This window comes from Balaenoptera ricei, chromosome 17 (genome assembly GCF_028023285.1).
Source record: "Balaenoptera ricei isolate mBalRic1 chromosome 17, mBalRic1.hap2, whole genome shotgun sequence".
Lineage (NCBI taxonomy): Eukaryota > Metazoa > Chordata > Mammalia > Artiodactyla > Balaenopteridae > Balaenoptera > Balaenoptera ricei.
Window position 1 is genome coordinate 75,077,819 of NC_082655.1, and position 21,292 is coordinate 75,099,110.

General features: G+C 40.5%; 1 protein-coding gene across 2 annotated transcripts in view; it reads right to left on the bottom strand.

Moving 5' to 3' along the window:
- Positions 1-9,036: 9,036 nt before the first annotated feature.
- The window catches only part of RAB2A (RAB2A, member RAS oncogene family), a 75,085-nt gene continuing 62,829 nt past the window's right edge, over positions 9,037-21,292 (bottom strand). The window contains exons 7-8 of one of the 2 annotated variants that reach the window (XM_059901938.1): positions 12,523-12,591; positions 9,037-10,364 (exon numbers count right to left, since the gene is read on the bottom strand). In XM_059901938.1, the coding sequence (XP_059757921.1) occupies positions 10,269-10,364; positions 12,523-12,591 (165 nt within the window). In that variant the 3' untranslated portion in view covers positions 9,037-10,268. The remainder of the gene's footprint in view (positions 10,365-12,522; positions 12,592-21,292) is intronic. The other variant, XM_059901939.1, reaches the window with a different exon arrangement.

The following is a 21,292-nucleotide window of genomic DNA, read 5'->3' on the forward strand; positions in this document are numbered from 1 at the left end:
GGGGGACTTCCCTGGCGGTCCGGTGGTTAGGACTCAGCGCTCTCACTGCCGAGGGCACGGATTCAATCCCTGGTCGGGGAACCAAGATCCCACAAGCCGCGCGGTGCGGCCGAGAAAAAAAAAAAAAAAAAGCAAATTTGAAAATGCAGAAGTAAGATTAATTTTAGATTTTTGAAAACAAACTGAGCTCCTCAAAACTGTTTCTGGAATGAATGTCATTATCCTAAAAGTCCTTGTTGCACAGAAAGACATGTCTTGTTCCTGGATGAGAACATTTGGTATCAAACAATGTCAATTTTCCCCCAAGTTAAACTATACATTTAAAACAATTTTTAAAAATCCCAATAGAATTTGGGGGGTTTTGAGAGATGGTGGGTGCTAACGTAGAAACGTAGAAGTCTGTGACACAATAAAAATATCAGAAACAAGTCCAAATATGCATATAAATTTTTTTGTCTGAAATTAAAGCATTTAAATGTAATGAGGAAAAGATGAACTGCTTAATAAATGACACCGAACCTAAAGATTTTCAAGTTGCCAAAAGTATATTTTTTTAAGTAAAAATTCCCATTTTTGGTAATTGAGTACAGGAAACAGGCCATTCTCAAGGTCTACTTGGAAAATAAATTGGTACATTTCTCAAGGGAAATTACATATATAAAATCTTTAACAATGTCTGTACTTTATGAACCAGTAATTCCATTTCTAAGAATGTATTTTAAAGAAATAATTGTTGATATGCCCAAAGATTTAGTGATAAGGTGAACTGAGTGTTGATTACTGTATCTAAATACTTATAACCCTAGCAAACAGGAGGGGGTGATGAGATAACTGATGTCACCTCCACACAGTGAAATACTATACAGCCACCAACACCATGCAGAAAATACAAGGCAACATTTACTGAGCACTTACTATGTGTCAAGCAAATTTTCAAGAACTTTCCATGTGACAGCGTGTTTTCCCCTCCCCGCCGCCGTATGCGGTGGGCGATCGCTCCTTCCACGTTATAGATGAGGAACCTGAACGAGGTGGTTCCATCCCTCCCTGGTCAGCAGTCCAGCCTGTATTTGAACGTGACCGCGGAGTTCCTGAGCCCGCATTCCTCCTCACTACAACTAAGGAGATTCTGTAACAACATGGCAGTAAGTGAAAGAAAGCCACGTGCACGGAGGGATGCCATTAGCGTAAAAGAATATATGCAGACGTAATCACAGAAAGAGACGGGAAAGAAATACAGCAAGCTGTGAAATCGTTTTCTCTGGGTGCTGAGATGCCGGGTCATCTGAGCGGACGCTGTTGGTGCCCTGGTCCCCACCCTCGAGTCACCAGCTCGAGTCCTTTATTACAGGCCAAGAATTCCCTGCCTAAAGGCCCGCTCGGCGGTGTACAGGGCGGCCGGGGGGGGCTGAGGTCCCAGGAGCAACGCCCGCCAGTGAAGGAGGGGCACTTGGCTGCGGTGCGTCCTGCTCCGGGTCTCAGAGGGTCGCCGTGGGAACGAGGCCGGGGCACCTACGGCAGTAACACACCCGATAACGCCCTTCGCCAGCGCCGCCCCCTCTCCCCGTTTCTGCAGGTCCTCGCTGTGCCCCTGGGACCCCCTCCCCCGCAGATCACTTGAGCCCAGAACTTGTCTCAGAGTGGGCTTTGAGGGGTATCCAAACTTGGAGAGTAGTTTTACATTTTTCTTCTCTCGTTTATGTTCTCCGCTGCAAATAGATCGCATTTTAACAAGTTATAAAGGAAGACGAAGTTTTTGTTTTGTTTTTCTTTTTTGTTTTTTTTTAAAGGAATTCACTGGACTTCTAGTCAAACAAGGTGGATTGAACACATGCATTTATCTCCTCCCCAAGACCTCAACGAACGGCACTACAGGAATAAAACGTACAAATACACAAGGACAAAGAGGATAGGAGAGGAGATTGGCAGTGTATAAAATGCCCGGGACTCCCCTGGTGGTCCAGGGGTTAAGGCTTTACCTTCCAATTAAGGGGGTATGGGTTCGATCACTTGTCGGGGAGCTAAGGTCCCACATGCCTCAGTGCCAAGAAACCAAAACATAAAACAGAAGCAATATTGTAACAAATTCAATGAAGACTTTAAAAGTGGTCCACATCAAAAAAAATGTTAAAAAAAAAAAAAAAAAGAAATGCCCACAACATTCTGACTTAGCAGAGGGAAGGTCTGTGAACAGTGAGCCAGTCACCCGGGAAGGGGAGCTGGAGACGTGCGGTCAGCTCCAGGCCACTGCCCAGCACTGCGGAGCTGGAGTGCCCACCTCCGTCCCTCCGGCACGGGGGCGGGAGGTTCACAGGGACGCACCAAGCGACAGGTGAGAAGCCGGACTGAGAGCTCCGGGGAGGAGCTTGTGAGACGGGGTCGGATGGGACGAGGATGGTTGTTTTTATGTAAACCTTCTAATACTATTTGTCTTTTTAAAAACTCTGGGCAAATATCATTTTAATACTTTAAAAAATAAAACATTGAAGCCATGCTTTTGTTATTTAAATGTAGAAAAATCAGAACCAGGTTGGCGCCAAGTACTATCAGATAATCAGACTGATTTACACACACACACACACACACACACACACACACACACACACGTGTCCATTGCAGCTGTGGTCATAATACCCAAAAGGTGGAAACCAGCCAAATGTCCATCAGTGACTGAATGGACAAACTGTGGTTTTACCCATGCGACGGAATATTATTCAGTCATAACCAGGAATGAAGTACTGATGCACATTTCAACACGTGTGAGCCTCAAAAACATTATGCTTAATGAAAAAAGCCAGACACAGATGGCCACATGTCGTATGATTCCATTTATATGAAATGTCCCGAGTAGGTAGAACCACAGGGACAGAACACAGATTAGTGGGCACCAGGGGCTGGGTCGAGGGGTAAGGGGGAGTAACTGATGAATAGGTACGGGGTCTCTTTTGGGGCGATGATGAAAGTGTTTTGAAACTAGATAGAAGGGGTGGGTTGCACAGATGGTGAAGTACTAAAGGCTACTGAATTGTTCACTTAAAGATGCTTAATTTTGTTATGTGAATGTCACTTCAGTCTAAAAGAAAGAAAGAAGTATTCCGGTTGAGAAAGGAGTGGGAAGGCAGGAAGAATTAGGAAGCTTGGCACCACTGCACACGTCCCGTTTTCAGGGATTGCATTCTGCCGACGGCGATGCTGCCTGGTAGGACGACACACGGCCCTCAGACCGGGCAGCGTCACGGAGGCCCACGCGTGCCGGGCCCACGAAGTTGTGGAGGCCCAAGTGGCAAAGGGCTCAGGTTCCAATGGGTCTTGATTAAGGAGTGAGACATTCAGAATTAGGAAGGGGCTTATTTCATGGTTGAGCTTTTCTCTAGATTTAGTAGACACAAATGAAAATAAGGAACCTGAAGGGAGCATTCTTTAAAATCTCTACGCCTAGCTTGTTCATGTCACGTGGTGGTCCCCAAAGCTTCATCATAAACACAGACTAGGCTGATTATAGAGCAGAGTGCCTTCCTTTCATACTGTCTAAAATCCATAACCCATAACCACATTTGTTATGGGCTGCACTGTGCCTCCCCTCCCAAATTCATATGTTGAAATCTTATACCCCAGTATTGAAGAATGTGACCTCATTTGGAGATAGAATCTTTAAAGTAATCCAGTTAAAATGAGGTCATTAGGGTGGGCCCTTAACCCATATGACTGGTGTCCTTATACAAAGAGGAAATTTGGATACGAAGACACACATAAAGGGACGATGATGTGAAGAGACACAGGGTCACGATGGCCATCTACAAGCCAAGGAGAGAGGCCTAGCACAGTCTTCCCTCACAGCCGTCAAAAGGGACCAGCCCTGCCGACACCTTGATCTTAGACTTTTAGCCTCTAGAACTGAGATAATAAATTTCTGTTGTTTAAGACCCCCAGTTTACGATACTTTGTTCTGGCAGCCCTAGCAAACTAATACAGCATTACATAATAACCCTTGCTTTTCACCCTTAAAAGGCAAATTAGTTGCATAAATGCTTCACGCATCATGTAATGGCTGGTCCCATGGAATAAATCATGATCCTTGGAGATGGTTAAGTTTCCATAGGACAGGTCCCAGGAACAGATAGCTTTGTGGCCACAGCCCCTGACAGAGCCATCTCTGATTACAGTCCTTAGCAAATGCTTTCATAATTCTGATTGCAAAGAGGATGTTAAACTTAAATGCTTTAACACAAATCAGCACCTGCTTGAGGGAAAAGTCTGAAATGAAGTATGGATACTTGTCCCGGCTGCGCCCAACTCACGCAGAAGTGCACGTGAAAAAAGACACAGCGGAGGGCCGACTGCAGCCAGTTTCCACGTTCTTGTAAATGTGAATTCTGTGCAGCAGCTCCTGGGGACTGGAACGTGGCAATTTTAATGCAGAATTAATTGTCAAGTATAAGACTGCAGTGGCCTTCTCCCTAGTGACTATCTCACCCTCCAGCTAGTCGCCTTCACTCTTGTTCTCGATGCTCTGTACCTTGTTAGCAATACTCAAATGATCAAAAATGATTTCAGGGGCTTCCCTGGTGGCGCAGTGGTTGAGAATCCGCCTGCCAATGCAGGGGATACGGGTTTGAGCCCTGGCCTGGGCAGATCCCACATGCCACGGAGCAACTAAGCCCGTGAGCCACAACTACTGAGCCCGCGAGCCACAACTACTGAGCCCATGAGCCACAACTACTAAAGCTCACGCGCCTAGAGCCCGGGCTCCCCAACAAGAGAAGCCACCGCAATGAGAAGCCCGCGCACCGCAATGAAGAGCAGCTCCCGCTCGCCACAACTAGAGAAAGCCCGTGCGCAGCAACAAAGACCCAACACAGCCAAAAATAAATAAATAAATAAATTAATTAATTAATTTAAAAAAATGATTTCAGGATCTCAAACTCAAAACACAACCCCTCTTGGTCAGCTTGCACCTACCTTTTGTTTTTACTTGCTTACTTTCACAACAGGATGTCGTTGCTGAACTTGTGTTACATCTCCACTTTCATTGTCAGCATCATAATCATCATAAGATCACATTTATACACACTGACATCTGCTTCAATTTTAAACAATTCTGGGCTTAAGTAACATTAAAAATGCTATCTTTAATGTCATATAAGGAAAGTAATGTGTTGTATCTATGATTTTTCATGAAATCCCTATGTACAAAAATGTTTCATATTCTGAATAGCCTCTAGATGTGTAAATTAAATTACCTGAAGCAGGAAGATGTAAAAATATTCCTAGAGATTAACTTTGCTTCTCTCAGGATGATTTCTACATGTGCCATGCAGTGAAGCAGCTGTTACTCTCCCATAAACCCACGGCTTCAACACGACCTTTCACTGAAGGGACACAGACAACCTATGAAAAAAGGTCTTCATTCATAGGATGTAAGGGATGTATTAATTTCCTAGGGTGGCCGTAACAAAGTGCCACTGACCGGGTGACTTGAAACAGCAGGAACTTCTTCTTGCACAACTCTGGAGGCTTGACACCAGAAGTCAAGAGGTCGGCAGGGGGGTAATCCCTGAAACCCGTGGGGGCCTCATCCTAGCGGCTGGTGGCTTGCTGGCCATCTCGGGGGCTCCCGGGTTTGAGGCTGCCTCGTCCACACGGTCTTCTCCGTGTGTGTGTCTTCACATGGCCGTCTTCTGATAAGGACACCAGCCCTGCTCCTGAATGACTTCATCTTAACTCATTACATCTGCAACCATCTTGCTTCCAAATAAAGACAAATTCTGAGGTATGAGGGCTTAGAACTTCAGCATGCATATTTTTTGGGGGGCTGGCGGGGAGCACAAGTCAACCCACGGAAAGGGGAGAGGGTAGACTTCACATATTCAAGTTCTGAGGGCAACTCGTAAGGCAGCATTTTTGATTGATGGAGACAAAATCTTAATTTACAAGGAAGTACATACGTATAACACATAGGCACAGTTTACAGAATTATAAAGCAAGTATCCACGTAACCCCCACTTAGGTCAAGAAACAGAACACACAGCAGAGAAGCCCCCCGTGTGCCCCTCCCTCATCAAAACCGCCTCCAGGACCCAGCCAGCACCCCACATTACATTCAGTTGTCGTGTCTGTCTCCTCCCATCTGTGTTCCTTATTCTTTATCTTTCACAACCTTGGTATTTTTGAAGAGCACTGGCCACTTACTTTGTAGGATTTTCCTCAATTTGGGTTCGTCTGAGGTTTCCCAATGACTAGGTTGACGTTATACATTTTGGGCAAGAATTCCACAGAACTGTGCAATGTGGTAATGTCACTTTTTAATACTATAGGTAGGTTCAATCATTCGTTTTTATTTCGAGTTCCTGGCACATCATGGTTGATTTTAATTATTTTCAGAGTATGTGAAACATTACTATAGTTTTGAGTTAAACGAAACTGTATATTGAAAGGTGCTACTCGTCCCGACTCTGTACTCACCCCCTGTAGGTAACCAGTCTCATTAGTTTCTAGTTTATTTTTCTTGTGTTTCTTTTGCACAGGTGAGCAGATACATGTATATTTTCGTCTCCTGCCTTCCTTATTAAATGAGCGATGGTAAACTGTAGACATGCTTGCATTTTGCTTTTCTCATTTTGCTTAACAATATATCCTGGAAATCATGACATCAGTACATAGAGCTCTTCCACATACTTTTTACACCCGTGTAGGACTACATTGTGTGACGTACCAGCTTACTGAATCACTCCTATGTAAAGACATTGAGGTCATTTTCAATTATTTTGCAACTAACAGCCAATGCTGCAGTGAGCAACCTTGAGCACATGTACTTTCGCATTGTTGGAGGGTATCATCAGGTTATTTTCCTAGAAGTGGGAAGGCTGGGTCAGCAGGTTAAGTATCTCCTGGTTCTATTAGGTATTGTGAGTTCCTCTCCAGAAAGCTAATACCAGTCTGCACTTCCACCAGCAACATATGAGACATTTCACCAACAGAATGTGTTGTCATACTTGTATTAAACTTCTTCCAATATCATAGTTGAGAAATGGCATCTCAGTTTTAATTTGCATTTCTAATTGTCTGAATTTTAAACCATATTTTAGGGACACTTTTACTTCTTTTTTTGGTGAACTGTCTTTTTCCATGTTTCCTACCAGGTTTTTGGTCCTTTGTCCTTCAATTTTTAAGAGCTGGCCTGATGATTTTCTAAACCTAATGAACACTGAATATATACACGTGCACCTTAAAGTTTCCCATCATGACTTCAACCAAGTAAGTAGTGTTATCCAGTATATACCAATGCAACATGAGATACTCTACTTATGGGGTTAGGCTCTATTCTCATTTGAACACTGAAGCACATGTGAACTCTAAGAAACACAGGTAGATACGTTCATGCATTTGTATAGTCAGTTACTTATTATGGAACAGGGTTATCTTTTTGATTATGGGTATTTTTGGTATTAATTTTTAGCTCACATAGTCAAACCCTGTGCTGCCAACCTTAGTACTGAGCTTAGATGGAGCTTCACTACCTATGAGGGAATAAATGTTTAATGTGTTCCAAACACAACTAATTTGAGAGATTAGACACATTTTGGTATCATATACATTCCTACTATCTTGACTATTAGAACTATTAGAACTAGGGACTATTTTCCTGTTAACAGGCTATGTTAAAATTAAAAACATAACCTATAATGGAAAAGAATTAAAAAAGAACATATATACATATATATGTATAACCGAATCACTTTGCTGTATACCTGAAACTAACACAATACTGTAAATCAACCATACTTCAATAAAAAATTAAAAACTGTGTAGGAAGATACAGTTTCGCTCTCATGTATTGTTTGAATTGTACATCTAATTATACACTACTCGTTCAAAAATTTGGTCTTAATCCAGTTTTGTTAAATCCAGAAGGCAAATTATAACACTATATTTATGAAGATTACAACTTTGGAATGTTACATGTTGAGACATTAAAAGTTTTATTTTTTAGTGACTGATTTTCTAGCTCTTAAAACATGTCCATAGGGTGCTACCAAAATTGACCAAAGATCATTTAAAGACTTAATTACCATATTAAAGGGTTCGGTTCCAGGGGCCACTATTACATTATTTGTGACAAGGGTAATAGAACAGCAGAGTAGAAACCAGACAGTAACAGTGTTTTGTCGACTGACGTAAAGGATTCATCACCTTTGTTCCTTAATGGCAGATGAAATTTGTAGAGAAAGTGGTGACAACTACGGAGAAGTCCTCTACCCGCCCCTGTGGCCCGAAGCCGAGGCAGGTTAAGGCTGCTGTGCAGGGGCTGCATTTGAGGGCTCCAGCTCTTCTTAGGTCATTAAAATACATGTGCTTTGTTGTTGTTTGTTTTTCCCATGACTTTCTCTTCTTACACTTGATTTATACAAGAATTAGAGGAGACAGCATGGAAAAGAAACACATCAAGTTTCTGGAAAAATTAACAGCAGTTTAAAAGTAACAGTTCCCAAAGAATCATCCTCTTCCTGGTACAGAGCAGAACAAGTCCTAGTTGTCTTAACTTGTCCTACTCACCACTAATGAGAGTGAATGGTAAGATCAGTGAATTTGATAAGACCACTTTAAGGAAAAAAAAAAAAAGTTTAAAATAAAAATACTCAAGAAACTCGATTTCCCCTCACCTTTCCCTCTGCCCTCTAAGAGCTAGTTAAAGCAAAAAACGAAGATAGCATTGGGTGACTTCCCACAAGAGTAACGTCAAAGCTTTGACAGAGCACTGCTGAATCTTCAGGAAAGACCGGTAGAAAGCGGAAGTCAGCGAGTGGATTGAAAGTAGTTAGTTTCATACTTAAAATACTTGCGTACATCATCAATAACAAAAAGAATTTCAATAGGGTAAAAAGATTTTTATCACATTCTAGCAAAATTTTTAAAAAGGGTAGTGTTAAACATCCTGACCCTTTAAAAAAAATGTGCTTTAATACATGTAAAAGCTGTGGGTGGACTGAAAAATTACATTCTTAAAAAATGATGTGGTCATTAAAAAAAAAAGAACACTTTTATACATAGGATTTTATTTTGCACTGCTGTAACAACTTCATTATAGTCCAAGGGAGAAAAAGAAAAAGAAGGATAAAACCACCACACTGAGCAAATTACTAAAGCTTTTCTACTTTTAACAGGATTTTCCATCTGGTAGATTTACTGTCATATCCCCTTCAAAACAGACAAGATGCTCACCATATTTTAAAGATTAGAGGTTGCCACTGAAAGAAAAATTTTACACAGTCACTGTACATCAAGGTTGAAAAACTGTCCTGCGTGAAAAATATATTTAGAAATCATGTGAGTAAAAGAAAAAGAAAACATTATTGTGTTCAAGGAAAGATTAAAGTCCTCATAATGTGCCGTCTAAATGTGGGCACTCATTCCTCCTGGAGCCGCTCAGGCAGAGGGAGTTCTTTCTTCCGCCCACCTCACTCATTATACTGTGTTTTTACCCAACAGTATGCATTAAGGCAAACAAATCCTTTTCTGAAGAGGTCTTAAAGAAACTGTGGACAAACAGCAAACTTTTGGCATTAAAACAGGTTAACACATACATAGCCTTTAGAATGTACATTAAGCATATTTCTCTCGGACTAGTGACAAGAAAAAGATGAACATGCTTGTTAACAATGTCAAAAAGTTTAAAATTCAGTGTCCAAGCAATTCCTAACGATGCTTCTGTAGCTTTAAGCTCTAAACAGTATAGAATTTATGCAAATGCATTAAAGAATTCAAGCTTGGCAAATTACACCCAAGCAGGTTATTAAACTATATATACAGAAAGTAAATGATAAATACAGAATTAAAAGAGTCCTTCGGTTTTCCTTATAGCCTTGAAAATTGACAAACTTTTGAGGACAGTTCTATAGTATTAAACATTAGGTAACCACAGGTGTGGGGAAACCTAACTACACAAACCGATTTAAAATACTCAAGATGACTTTGTAGTGTTCAATACAATTCAGTTTGTAGGTAAGGGCACAAGACAACATTTAACAAAAATAATCACATCAATTGACCTAGAAATCAAATGCAAATAGATATGAATACAATCTCCAAAATCTGTCTTTTTAAGTGAACATTAACCATTTATTCAAAGTTATACAAGAATCTGAAGGATTAAAGTCTTCTTCTGTGACATAAAGCCATTTGGAAGAGTTTCATGTCTCAGCTGAGCAGGAGGAGAGGGTGAAAGAATAGGTGAGGAGCCCCTTCTGGGCAGCGAGACAGTAAAAGCAGACTCAACAGCAGCCCCCCCCGGCCTGCTGTCCTCCCTGACTGCCTGCGTGCGTGGCGTTAGTGGCAGCGTGCTGAGGGCCAATTTTAATGCCATTTGCCTGAAATGAAAGACAGAAGGATAATAAATGTCACTGGAGCCAACCAGACAGTATAATTTAAATTTAAGAAATCCTTTGGTTTCTTAGTGGCACAATCTTACCAAACAACTAAAAAAAAAAAAAAAATATATATATATATATATATGTGTATATATATATATATATATATATATATATATATATATATATGTGTGTGTATATATATATATATATATATATATATATATATATATATATGCTAAGCAGATTTTTACAACAATTAAAACAGTATCTCTCAGGAGATGTTCCTTCCTTTTAAAATAATACTTGTGGAAATATTCCTGCAAACAATTCCTTATCATACCAGGTACTGCGTTAACAGAAACTGGAGTGCTGCTTTTAAGGGAATTCTCACAATGGAGAGATTGTTTAAAACGTTATCTTTAAAAGAGAAAAACATGCAAAGCCTATGCTCCTCTAATACAACGTACAATCTTTCCTCTAGACAGCGTTTCTGTTCCATGTTGAATCAGCTGTACAGGCTAAGGGCATATGAGCGTTCTGTGTCATCAATAATTTCTATGATCCCCAAAGACATGGCAGCTTGCCAAGAACCCACACACAGAGTGGTTCTTTCATTCATCAAACTCACACTCATGTCTCAACCCTCACTCCCTCAAGTGGATTTTACCTAAAAATACAACACTCTGAGAAAAGTAATACAGTAGCTTCAGAAATTAAGCTCTTAAGGAAACTTTACGTCACAGTAAATCTCAGATTTATAGTGCTTGGCAGTTGTTCTGCAACAGTAGTAGCCTTGGGGTTTCTGGCACTAGCTCAGTATTGACAGCAGCTGATGTGGTTTCTTTTCGCTCTTTTGACTCCTCTTTAATAAAAAGCATGCCCTATGGCTCATTGGTTTTGCCCCCTCTGGGCTGGTAGCAACTTCTTGAGGAATCAAGAAGTCAGACTTGGCATTAGGCCAAATAAATCGCACGGCCTGTTGGCTCCTGACAGCACATTACAATCAAAGCCACGCCAGGCACAGTAAAGCAGTCAGCTACTATATGAAACCAGACAGAGACAATGAACATGCCCTTCACATAGATGCCCAATTACTGTTCAATTTATATGGCATTCGTCTCTGAATGGTGTCGCCTTTAAATGAACTCAAGATCTATTGCCATATAAGCCTGGAAAATATGGGTTAGAAACTTTATCACTACAAATTAAAAGAAACTGGAAAATCAAACACTTTTTGGAAACCTTAGGCAAACTGTTGTTTGTTTTAGCAAAGAATATTGAGGCAGATAATAAAGAGGCTCTCTTGCAAATGCCAAGAGATGCACACACAATGTCTTCCTAACACGGTGCTTCCTCACTGCACCTGGGGAAGGAATAAGGGTTTTTCTCTTGGAAGCAAGGAGTCTTATTATAGAATGGCAGAAACATTTATGTAAAAGTAAATAATATGCTCTTATCCACATAAAAATTCTGAAATAAATAAGGACAAATGCATAGTGGCGATTTAGGTCAAAATGAATGGCCTTTGGTAAACACTCTGAATTATTTGCTTCAAAGTTACATTTTATCCTAATCATGTTGATCAAAACCGCTCAAAATAATTTTACAAAAAAAAAGGAAAAGAAACCCACAAAAACAAACAAAACAGCTAGTGCCAACTGCCAATTACATATATTAACTCAGTCTCCTGAAAACATGCTATGCTGAACTGGGAGTAATTTCCAAATTGGACATTTCCCTGTTCCGCACCAGACAACAGAGAGAGCATCTTGCACTAGTTAACATCGCACACGCATTTACACACTAGAAAATTATTCCCAAAGCAGATGACACCATATGGATGTGGTAGATGAAAGTGGATTTTCTTCTCTCTTTGGAGGATTTATATTATTTTGCATTGCTTGCAATAAATGGATAGGGTCACTTACTTTAATCTGTTTTCATAGATAAAGTGATGCTTCACTAGAACATAAACATTTAGCTATTATACAACATATAAGAAATTTTCAATGAGATGATTATAAACTAATGTGTTAACTGACATCATAGATCCATTTTAGGAATTTTAAAAAATAGAAATCTTGAATCCAAGTAATTAAAATTCAATTCTAAATTAATTAGCCAATAATATTTATATATGTATATATATATATACCTCATTATTAATGTCAAAGACTCCTTCTTGGATTTTTTCATAAATTTCTTTTGCTGTATTAATAAATGCCTGAAATATAAGGTAGGGAAATTGGTTCAAATTATTTAAAACCACACAGTAAGAGAACATTATTTAAAAGCTCTATAAAATATTACAATGCTCAACATAAGAAAATCAACCAATGGAACACACCATATTAATAGAATAAAGGACAAAAACCACATGATCATTTTAATAGGTGCAGAAAAAGCATTTGACAAAATCCAACACGTTTTCACAATAAAAGCATTCAACAAACTAGAAATAGAAGGGAACTTCCTCAACCTGATAAACAGCATCTAAGAAAACCCACAGCCTATATCATACCCAGTGGTGAAATCTGAAAGCCTTCCCCCTAAGATCATGAACAAGACACGGACGTGTGGGAACTAACGCTAGTAGCAGCAATAGCCAAAAAGTGGAAACAACACAAATGTTCACCAACTGAAGAATGAAAACCAAAATGTCGTATAACCATACAATGGAATACTATTCAGCCATGAAAAAATGAAGTACTGATTCATGCGACAATGAGGATGAACCTTGCTAATAAGTAAAATAAGCCAGACATGAAAGACCACATATAGTTCAATTCCATTTATATGAAATGTCCAGAAGAGGTCAATACACAGAGGGAAAATAATTATTGGTTGCCAGGGGTTAGGGGAAGGAAGGAATGGAGTGATGAAGATGTTCTGGAAGACAGTGGAGATGGTCGCACAACTCTGTGAATATACTAAAACCCATGGAATTGAACCCCTTAAAAAAGGGTGAATTTTATGGTATGTGAATTATATCTCAAAAGAAAAAATCCATGACTGGAGAAGGGGAAGGGGGAGGGGGAGACCATAACATAAGAACAGCACACCTGAGAAAAACATGTCAATTAGATAAGCTGCATAGATGTCCATGTTGAAACTAGCTTACTTCTGGAGACCACCGTTCCATACAGGATCCTTTTTCCCAGACAATGTATTACTCAACATACAGTTTGGTGGGGTGGGGGGGGAATAATCAATTAATCAAATAATACAATTCTGTATTTATGTAAGATATTAAGATATTTTACACATTATTGCCAATGTTACAGAAGGTGTATACAAACTCAGGTTCTAAACTATCAGATTTGAGAGATAATAGTATTAATATTATATTCAATTAGCATTCTATAAAAATTCGTAAAAGAAGGCTGTTCTCCACTACTACTGATACAGACTTAATTCAAAATTTAAAAAGTAAACAGGTTCATGGAGAGGAACACATCATATCTTTCGTCTTTTCTACACTGGAAATATCTGACTGCTGAACCTGCCACCAGACTTTTGTTTCCTAATTAACAGGACTGATATGTTTTCACCTTTAAAGGCCTTACAGCTCCCCAGAGTAATCAATCTACTGCAGCTCAATTACTGCACCAAGAACACACCAGTCAGTGCAGGGGGTGTGAGCGACAGCGGCAGGGGCGCAGAGGAATGAATATGCATCAACTCTAAGTGGCTGATCGAACCATCAGAGAGGGTCACGAGAACTTGCAGCGAAATAATGAGAAGAATTAATCACTGCAGATTCACAAGGCACTTCGGAAGCCAGTGTGCTTTTCCAGTGTGTGCTGGAGCTCAAGTGAAGGAGAAACTGGCTGTCAGCCAACTATGAACTGGTTCACATTCCTCAAAATGGAGGTTATCCTTATAAATAAGGGAAAACCTAACTCTATTTCCAATAACATGTCAATTACAGTGATGGCCAGGCTAACTAAATACTGAAGTCAACAGATTCATAAATTCACAGAGTTGGAATTCCTTCCAGGGGCACCCACATGTGTACATTTCACTAGAACATTAGAACTACAATGTCCCATAAATGAGTTATAACTTCATATAAACAAGCATTTATATTATAAAAGTCATTATTACATGTGCCAATGGATGTAAATAAATTGGCTTTTTGCTAATCTGTTGAAGAATCACTTTAAAAACTGGCTTAAGAAAGCTATGTCTTTATTTATGCTAAATTTTCCAAGTCACTACTAATTTTATTACTTAAATAGTATACTTAGTACTTTATTTAAGCACCTTCAAGAATAGCTGTACCCAATGGACGTAAGAGGTATTTTATATCGGAAAGACATGCAATTAACTCCATTATAATTAAATATAGCAAATGGTTATCTTTTCTTTTCTAATTCCCGTCATCTCAATGAAATACTCTTTGGACAATGCTACATTTACTTGTCATCCAACTCTCTGATTACATATTAAAGACACTGAAATAAAATATTTTCCACCTCTCTGAGCACACTATAGAGAGGATACTATATAAATGGATTGTTTTATTTACATCATGGCAAAAATTAATATTTAATACATATTACTAAGTGATTAATTAATGATCAATTTTAAGGAGTCCTTAAGAGTTTAAAACCAATGTGACAACTGTAGACATTAGTACACCTCTTTTCAAAGTATGTGGCTATGGACTGAAATTGTTGAGTTTCTGAACATACTGAGCATTAACCAAATACTGTTACGGCTTAGAAGAGATAAAATAAAACTTCTAAGAGAACAGCCTTGGTTGTCACGGACAGTAGCTGTCCACTAAAGCTGCAAAGCATTTCAAAACCTCAGAAAGACAAGAGATACATGTCTGTTACAGTAATTGGCTAGAATTTCCTTTCATTGCTCATTTCACTCCAGTCACTAAAAATCAATCTCCATATATATTTTTCAAGGAAGAGATGTAACAATCTGAAATACCTCTAGAACACAGGAAAAAAAAAAAAAAAGAAATTAGCAACAATAAGTTAACTAAATAGATACTACAAAGCCTTTACACTAAAGCTCACGCTTTTTTTTTTATTTTTGTTTTTGGCTGTGCTGTGTGGCTTGCAGGATCTTAGTTCCCTGACCAGAGATTGAACGTGGGGCCCCGGCAGTGAGAGCGCAGAGTCCTAACCATGGACCACCAGAGAATTCACTAAAGCTCGTGCTTTAATAGGACAGTCTTAAATTGAAATTCCTTTCAATTTTAGACATCATTTTAACTAGTTTTACTTTTTCTATTCCCCCGGCTACAGAGACAAATTATGAAAAGGAGAGGGAAGGAGAAAGGGAAAGAGACTGAGTGTGAGGATGTGTCTGTGTGAGCGGCCAGCGGGGATGTGCGTGGGCGGTTTTGGGGAAGAGGCCACGGGGGAGTCCACACGTGGCAGCGGCTGCCACAGCAGCGGGCCTGTGTGCAGATGGGCTCACAGCTCCTGACTGAAGAGGGCACGTGTTGGCCAAGGTGGCCCGAGTCATCAAGGGGAGAGAGACTCAGGATTTGCTGTTTAACGTAAGTAACACAAAACACGTTCTTGAAACGTCTTCATTATTCTTACAAGTTTTGATGTTTACCAGGGAAAAATTTTGTAACAATTAACTTATCTGGAATAGTTATTACCTTACTATCAGAAAAATGAAGGAAGATGATGGCATAACTCCAGAAAATTTTTAGCACTGGTTAATTAACATAATAATCTAAAAACATGACATCCTAAATATCACTGCAGGTTTTGTGACAAGTCAGAATTACAAACATTATATTCATCTATACTCCATGTTTCAAATATAGTCAAATCTGAATATTAGTTAATAGGTTATAGAATAGGAAAAAACATTTGCTGAGAAAGTGATGTGAAAGGATTTCATTAACCCTGTGAAACAATCTAGGCAGATCCACGATTAAGAAGTATAAGCAGATTTCCTTGCAGGCAACTTAACTTGGCGAGCCTCTGGCCTTCCCATGCAGCGCTGCACGCCAGTATCTGAAGCCTGACTCTCTCTACATTTTCCCATTAGCTCCCTGCTCTGCCCTACTTTGATGAATTGCCATGTCCAGTCCTTTACCTTCATTAGCCATTAATTGCCCTCCACCTCAGACACTAATCTTTCAACCCTTGGCAGTAGTTATCTGAATGATTCTGATACTACCTAAACTTAAGTAAGTTTTCAGGGGCTTCTATAGCACAAATTAAAATAAACATAACCACAAGAACTAAAAACGTATACCCTACCTATCACCTGGCCGCTACCCACGGGCACCTATTCAATTGCTGTCACAGATCTGGTACTTCCCTGGGTACCATGCAAGGTCCAGGGAAGAGGACGACTGCAGTAGTTGCTACTGCTGCTGAACCAGAACAATTTAGTTCGGAGAATCTCAGCACGAGGGCTTACATTTCGGTTACAGATGCAGGAAAAGTAAACTCTCTGCACTGGCTGACAGAGGGAGAGCGTGTGCGGGGCAGGACCAAGGCCAGTCTAGTTGTGGGCTATGGACACTGGGCTATGAGGACCTTCACAACCAATGAGGGGGAATACAGACAAAGAGGAACATGGAATAATATTTTGTTTTTATTATGGCTTAACAGTTTTTAAGGCAAAATACTGAAAAGTAGTCTACAACAGAATAACATTTCAATTATTTCCTTGTGTAACATGCTGCCACCTGGTGGCAAGATAAAAATTACAGCATCTGTTAGGTAAGAATTCAAAATAAACTGAAGTGTCTTCGTTTTATTTAAACATCTTGAATAGATGCTAAAGAGCAAAGCACCCTGTAAAATAAGTGAGTCTTTGGTTCTCTCTGAGAACTGGGAAACAGAGAATTAGGAGGTTGTTTAATTTTCTTCTCCATTGCTAATCAAGGCTATGGACATTCCAGGTGTCCATCTGCCAAAGCTTACACTAACCAATATTTACCAAATATTTACTACGGGTCAGTCACTATACTAAGTGATTTACACAGGTTCTCGTTATTTCTGAAAAGAAATTCAAAATATGTATAAAAATGAGGAAATTCATTTTGTGGGTTGAAGCTGTACCTCCAAGTTTGCTAGCAGAATGGCGAAGGCGAGGCTCTGAACCAGGTTGGCAGGGTCAAAGCCCAGTGCCACCTCTTGCCACACGTGTCGCTTGGACCTGCCGCTTAACCTCTCTGTAAGAGGAGGGCGACCATGGTGCCTACTCCACAGACCTGCTGGCTCGCAGGCGGCCTCGGCACAGTCAGCCCTCCCCACCACGGGGGCGTCGGGGCGCAACACCGCGGGAACCAGAGCAGAAGCGGGCACTCATAGGCAGCCTCCTCAGTGAATTAAAATACCCCGATTAGATAAAACTGAGCATCAAAAGGCAAATTAGCAACATAGAATGTGTACAGTGAGCCTAAAGAAGAAAATGTATTGAGATAAGACTTAGGTATTATGCAGAGATAGTAAAGTCCTGCGAAAAGAACATCAGACGAGAAGCAAGACGAGGCGGTTTACACAGGAAGCTTCGTCAAATTCTGCGACGGAAAATATTCTGGTTCGACCTACGTTAGCTTCAGAAGGAGAGCCTTCCCACACACCGCGCCCAACACAACGGCTTCGAGCTGCGTTCACGGACATCCCGCGGGGGCCACCATTTCCTCCTCTTCCCCCTCATTTTCCAGGGCATCCCCTATTCCGAAGTACAGCTGTTCTGCTCTTCTTTCTTTCATCCAGTTTCCTGTGTTTCATTAGAAGAAAGAGGGCCGCTGCTAAATCTACTGACCTGTCGTAACTATCACCGTACAGACAGCACGGGGCTGCCAAGGAGAAGTGACGTGCCCAAGACTGGGCACAACTGTAGCAGAAGCAGGATTAGCAGGATTAATATTCTGCCCACGTTTATCCTCTCTTTATTAGGATCACTTATCTTTAACACAACTCAAAGGAATTTTCATTTATCTTGCTTATGTTGCCACTAAAATTGAACATAAAAAGCACACAATTATCATACCCTTTTAAAAACCTTCTAGCTAGCTAGAAATTATTGTGGATTGCTAGGATTATTTTTGGAAGTACAAAATATTTGTGTTACTTATAACACACAGATATGTTTAATTCCTTAGTAATTTAGTTCTTCCATTCAACAAGCATTTACCGAGTGCCTGATTTGTACCAGGCACAGAGCATATCTCAGTTATATACTTGGGTACATGAATGTCTTTGACCTCAAGGATGTGGGAGTACTACAGGACAGATGCAAGTCCAAAATTGGCACATAGCACGAAAACTTCCACAACAGCTGTTTAGAAGGGTAACGTGGCATGACCACTTCTGCTGGTAAAAAAACTGTCAAGAGAGAAAGCCCCGTGAATGAAGGCTTGAAGGAAAGTAAGCTCCCACTCATTTATTAGGAAAATTAAGGGGAGGAAAGCCTAGTCTGGACAGAGAGACAGATTTTAAGCTCAGTTACAGTGGAAGCTGGGGACAGGGAGCCATGTGAGATGAGGGTAGACAAGGGGCCCAACAGACCTCAAGGAACCTTGAAAAGGTAGGAAGCAGGCTGGGGACAAAATCAGAGGGTGGTTTAGAGGAGGAATTCTACAGAGGAAGGTTGGCAACAGGAAGGCCAGTAAGGAGTTTAGAACTATAATCAAGGTAAGAAATGAAGGCCTGACAAAACAGTGGCAACCAGAATGGAAGGCAAAGATCAAACTTAATATCTCCTTTGGCGAAATGAACAGGACTTGGTAAAGAATAGGGTAAGGATGGCAAGGTGCTTAAGGATGACCCCATTGTTGGCTTAAGCGACTGAGGTGGAAGGGTATGCCGTGAATTGAGATAAATAAAAAAGGAAGAAAACCAGGTTTCAAGGAGGGAATGAAGAGTTTATTTTCGACACATGGAAGGATCTCTAATGCTGATGGGAAAGTCTTGGTAGCTGGTGATCTATATAGTTGTGTAAGTGCGTAACATGCACATAACAGCATGATTTTCTTCAGAAATGTTTAGCTACCCTGGTTTAGAAGTAGAGAAACTGGACGTAACTTTCAAAGTTAGTTTGGTTTGGATCATCACTGAAGTTCCCTAGGGTGACGGCCAAACGAGGAGCAGAGAAGCTGAAGCGAGTCAGCAAAGCCTTCCAATCTGTGGAAGGGAGTAGTACATATTTATTACACTAAGCTCCCCTCAAGGGATGCTGGCAGCTTGATAAGGTCAGGTCAGATTTCCAGTGAAGAGCCCCGTGGTACCCACGACACTGAGAACAGGGTTGAGGGGTAACAAAGCTTTCAGTTTACAGCCGCATTCCAGCTCTACAGAAACATCTGTCCCACCACTTACAACACAGCCCAAGGCAAGGAAGATGTCCCCTCAACCCAAATTCTGCCCGTAGATCTCCAGTAGCAGGACAGGACACAAGTATTCACAAGGTGCCTTGAAACTGGTCTTAGTCACTTAAGTCTTACTATCAGGTGTTTTCCCCGTCCCACCCCGAAACAGAAACCCATTGACCCTGTCAGGTTAGATGGCTTGGCAGCTTACCACAGTGTCTTCGGGTTAGGTGGCTGTATTTTCAGCTATCATCTTGGCTGTATCTTTAGTGCTTTAGCAGCTAAGCCAGGAATTTCCAGCCTTGATTTTTCAACAGTTTAAGACATTTTTAATTACTAAACTTTTGCTTCAAAAATTTTTGATGTTTATATATTTTTCTGGTTTCACATAAATTTCCAATCTTAATTTTAAGTAAAACTGATGAATATTAGGGAAAAATCACCCATCAAATGGCTAAGAGATTGAGAATATTTGAAAAGTGACAACTGTTTGACAAACAATATGTTTATTTCACACCACAATCACCTTGGGTCCTAAAGGAAATATAATACTGTTTAAGTTTTGGTAATGTACAACTCTGAGAAAATGAAATTTTAATTTAGAGGGAATACACAGAGAAAAACAAGGAAGGAATCATAGAAGTAAATATATCACTTCTAGAATATTCGGACACCTTTAAAAAGTTGGCCCGCAGCCTTTGGGAACGGGTACTTTCCCTAGCCTGCCGTAATCTTTGCTGCAGTTATTCCTGGGTCTAAAAAACCTCTTTCAAACCACAAAGACCCCAGGCGGCTACTGGAGGGAGCTCCCAATCAAAGGAGAAGCCAATCTATTCACCTGTGTTTTTCAAAACTCATAGGTTTTAGAATGCTTAGGGCCAAGAAGGTTTCGGACAGAATTCCACCTACAAGTTAACAAGTGGGACCAAAGCATAAGCTCATTAAAGACTTCGGGGAGAGGAGTAAGGTTAAAGTAATTAAATAAATACGTAACCATCCAAACATTTATCTACCGTGTGGGGAGAAACTGCTAGGCGCTGGGGAGCCCGAGATGGAAAGACAGCCTATGTTTTCAAGGAACTTTGTCCTCATGTTGAGCCAACGTGAAAAACAAGGGTCATGACAGAGTCATGAGAGAGTGCGAAGATAATAAACCCATGACACAGGAATGACTAAATACAGAGAAAGGAGCACATAAGAGTGGTGAAGGGGGCAGGGAGGGTGTGTCATGTGTCATGCATTCCAAGAGGAGGAATCAGATTCACTATATATCCTTGAAGGATCAGGTCGGAAGGAGGGCATTTCAAGTGTGGAGAATACTTTCTGTGGAAGCAGGTCAGGAGCAATGCCCTGTGGACGCGCTCTCTGGTTTAACAAGGAGAACACAGAGGGGAGGACTGGCAAGTAAAGGGACCTGTCTTCCAAGCTAAGGAGTTTGATTCAGAAGCTGTGAGGAACCACTTCAGGGTTTTAATAAAGCTGGAGAGTGACATTCAATTTTCATTTTTAGAAAGATCTTATAGGCAACAGTGTAGAGGACTGAAAAATGAACACAGGGAGTCCAATTAGGAAGCAATCATAGAAGAGGACGATTTGGAGAGATATTTAACAGGCA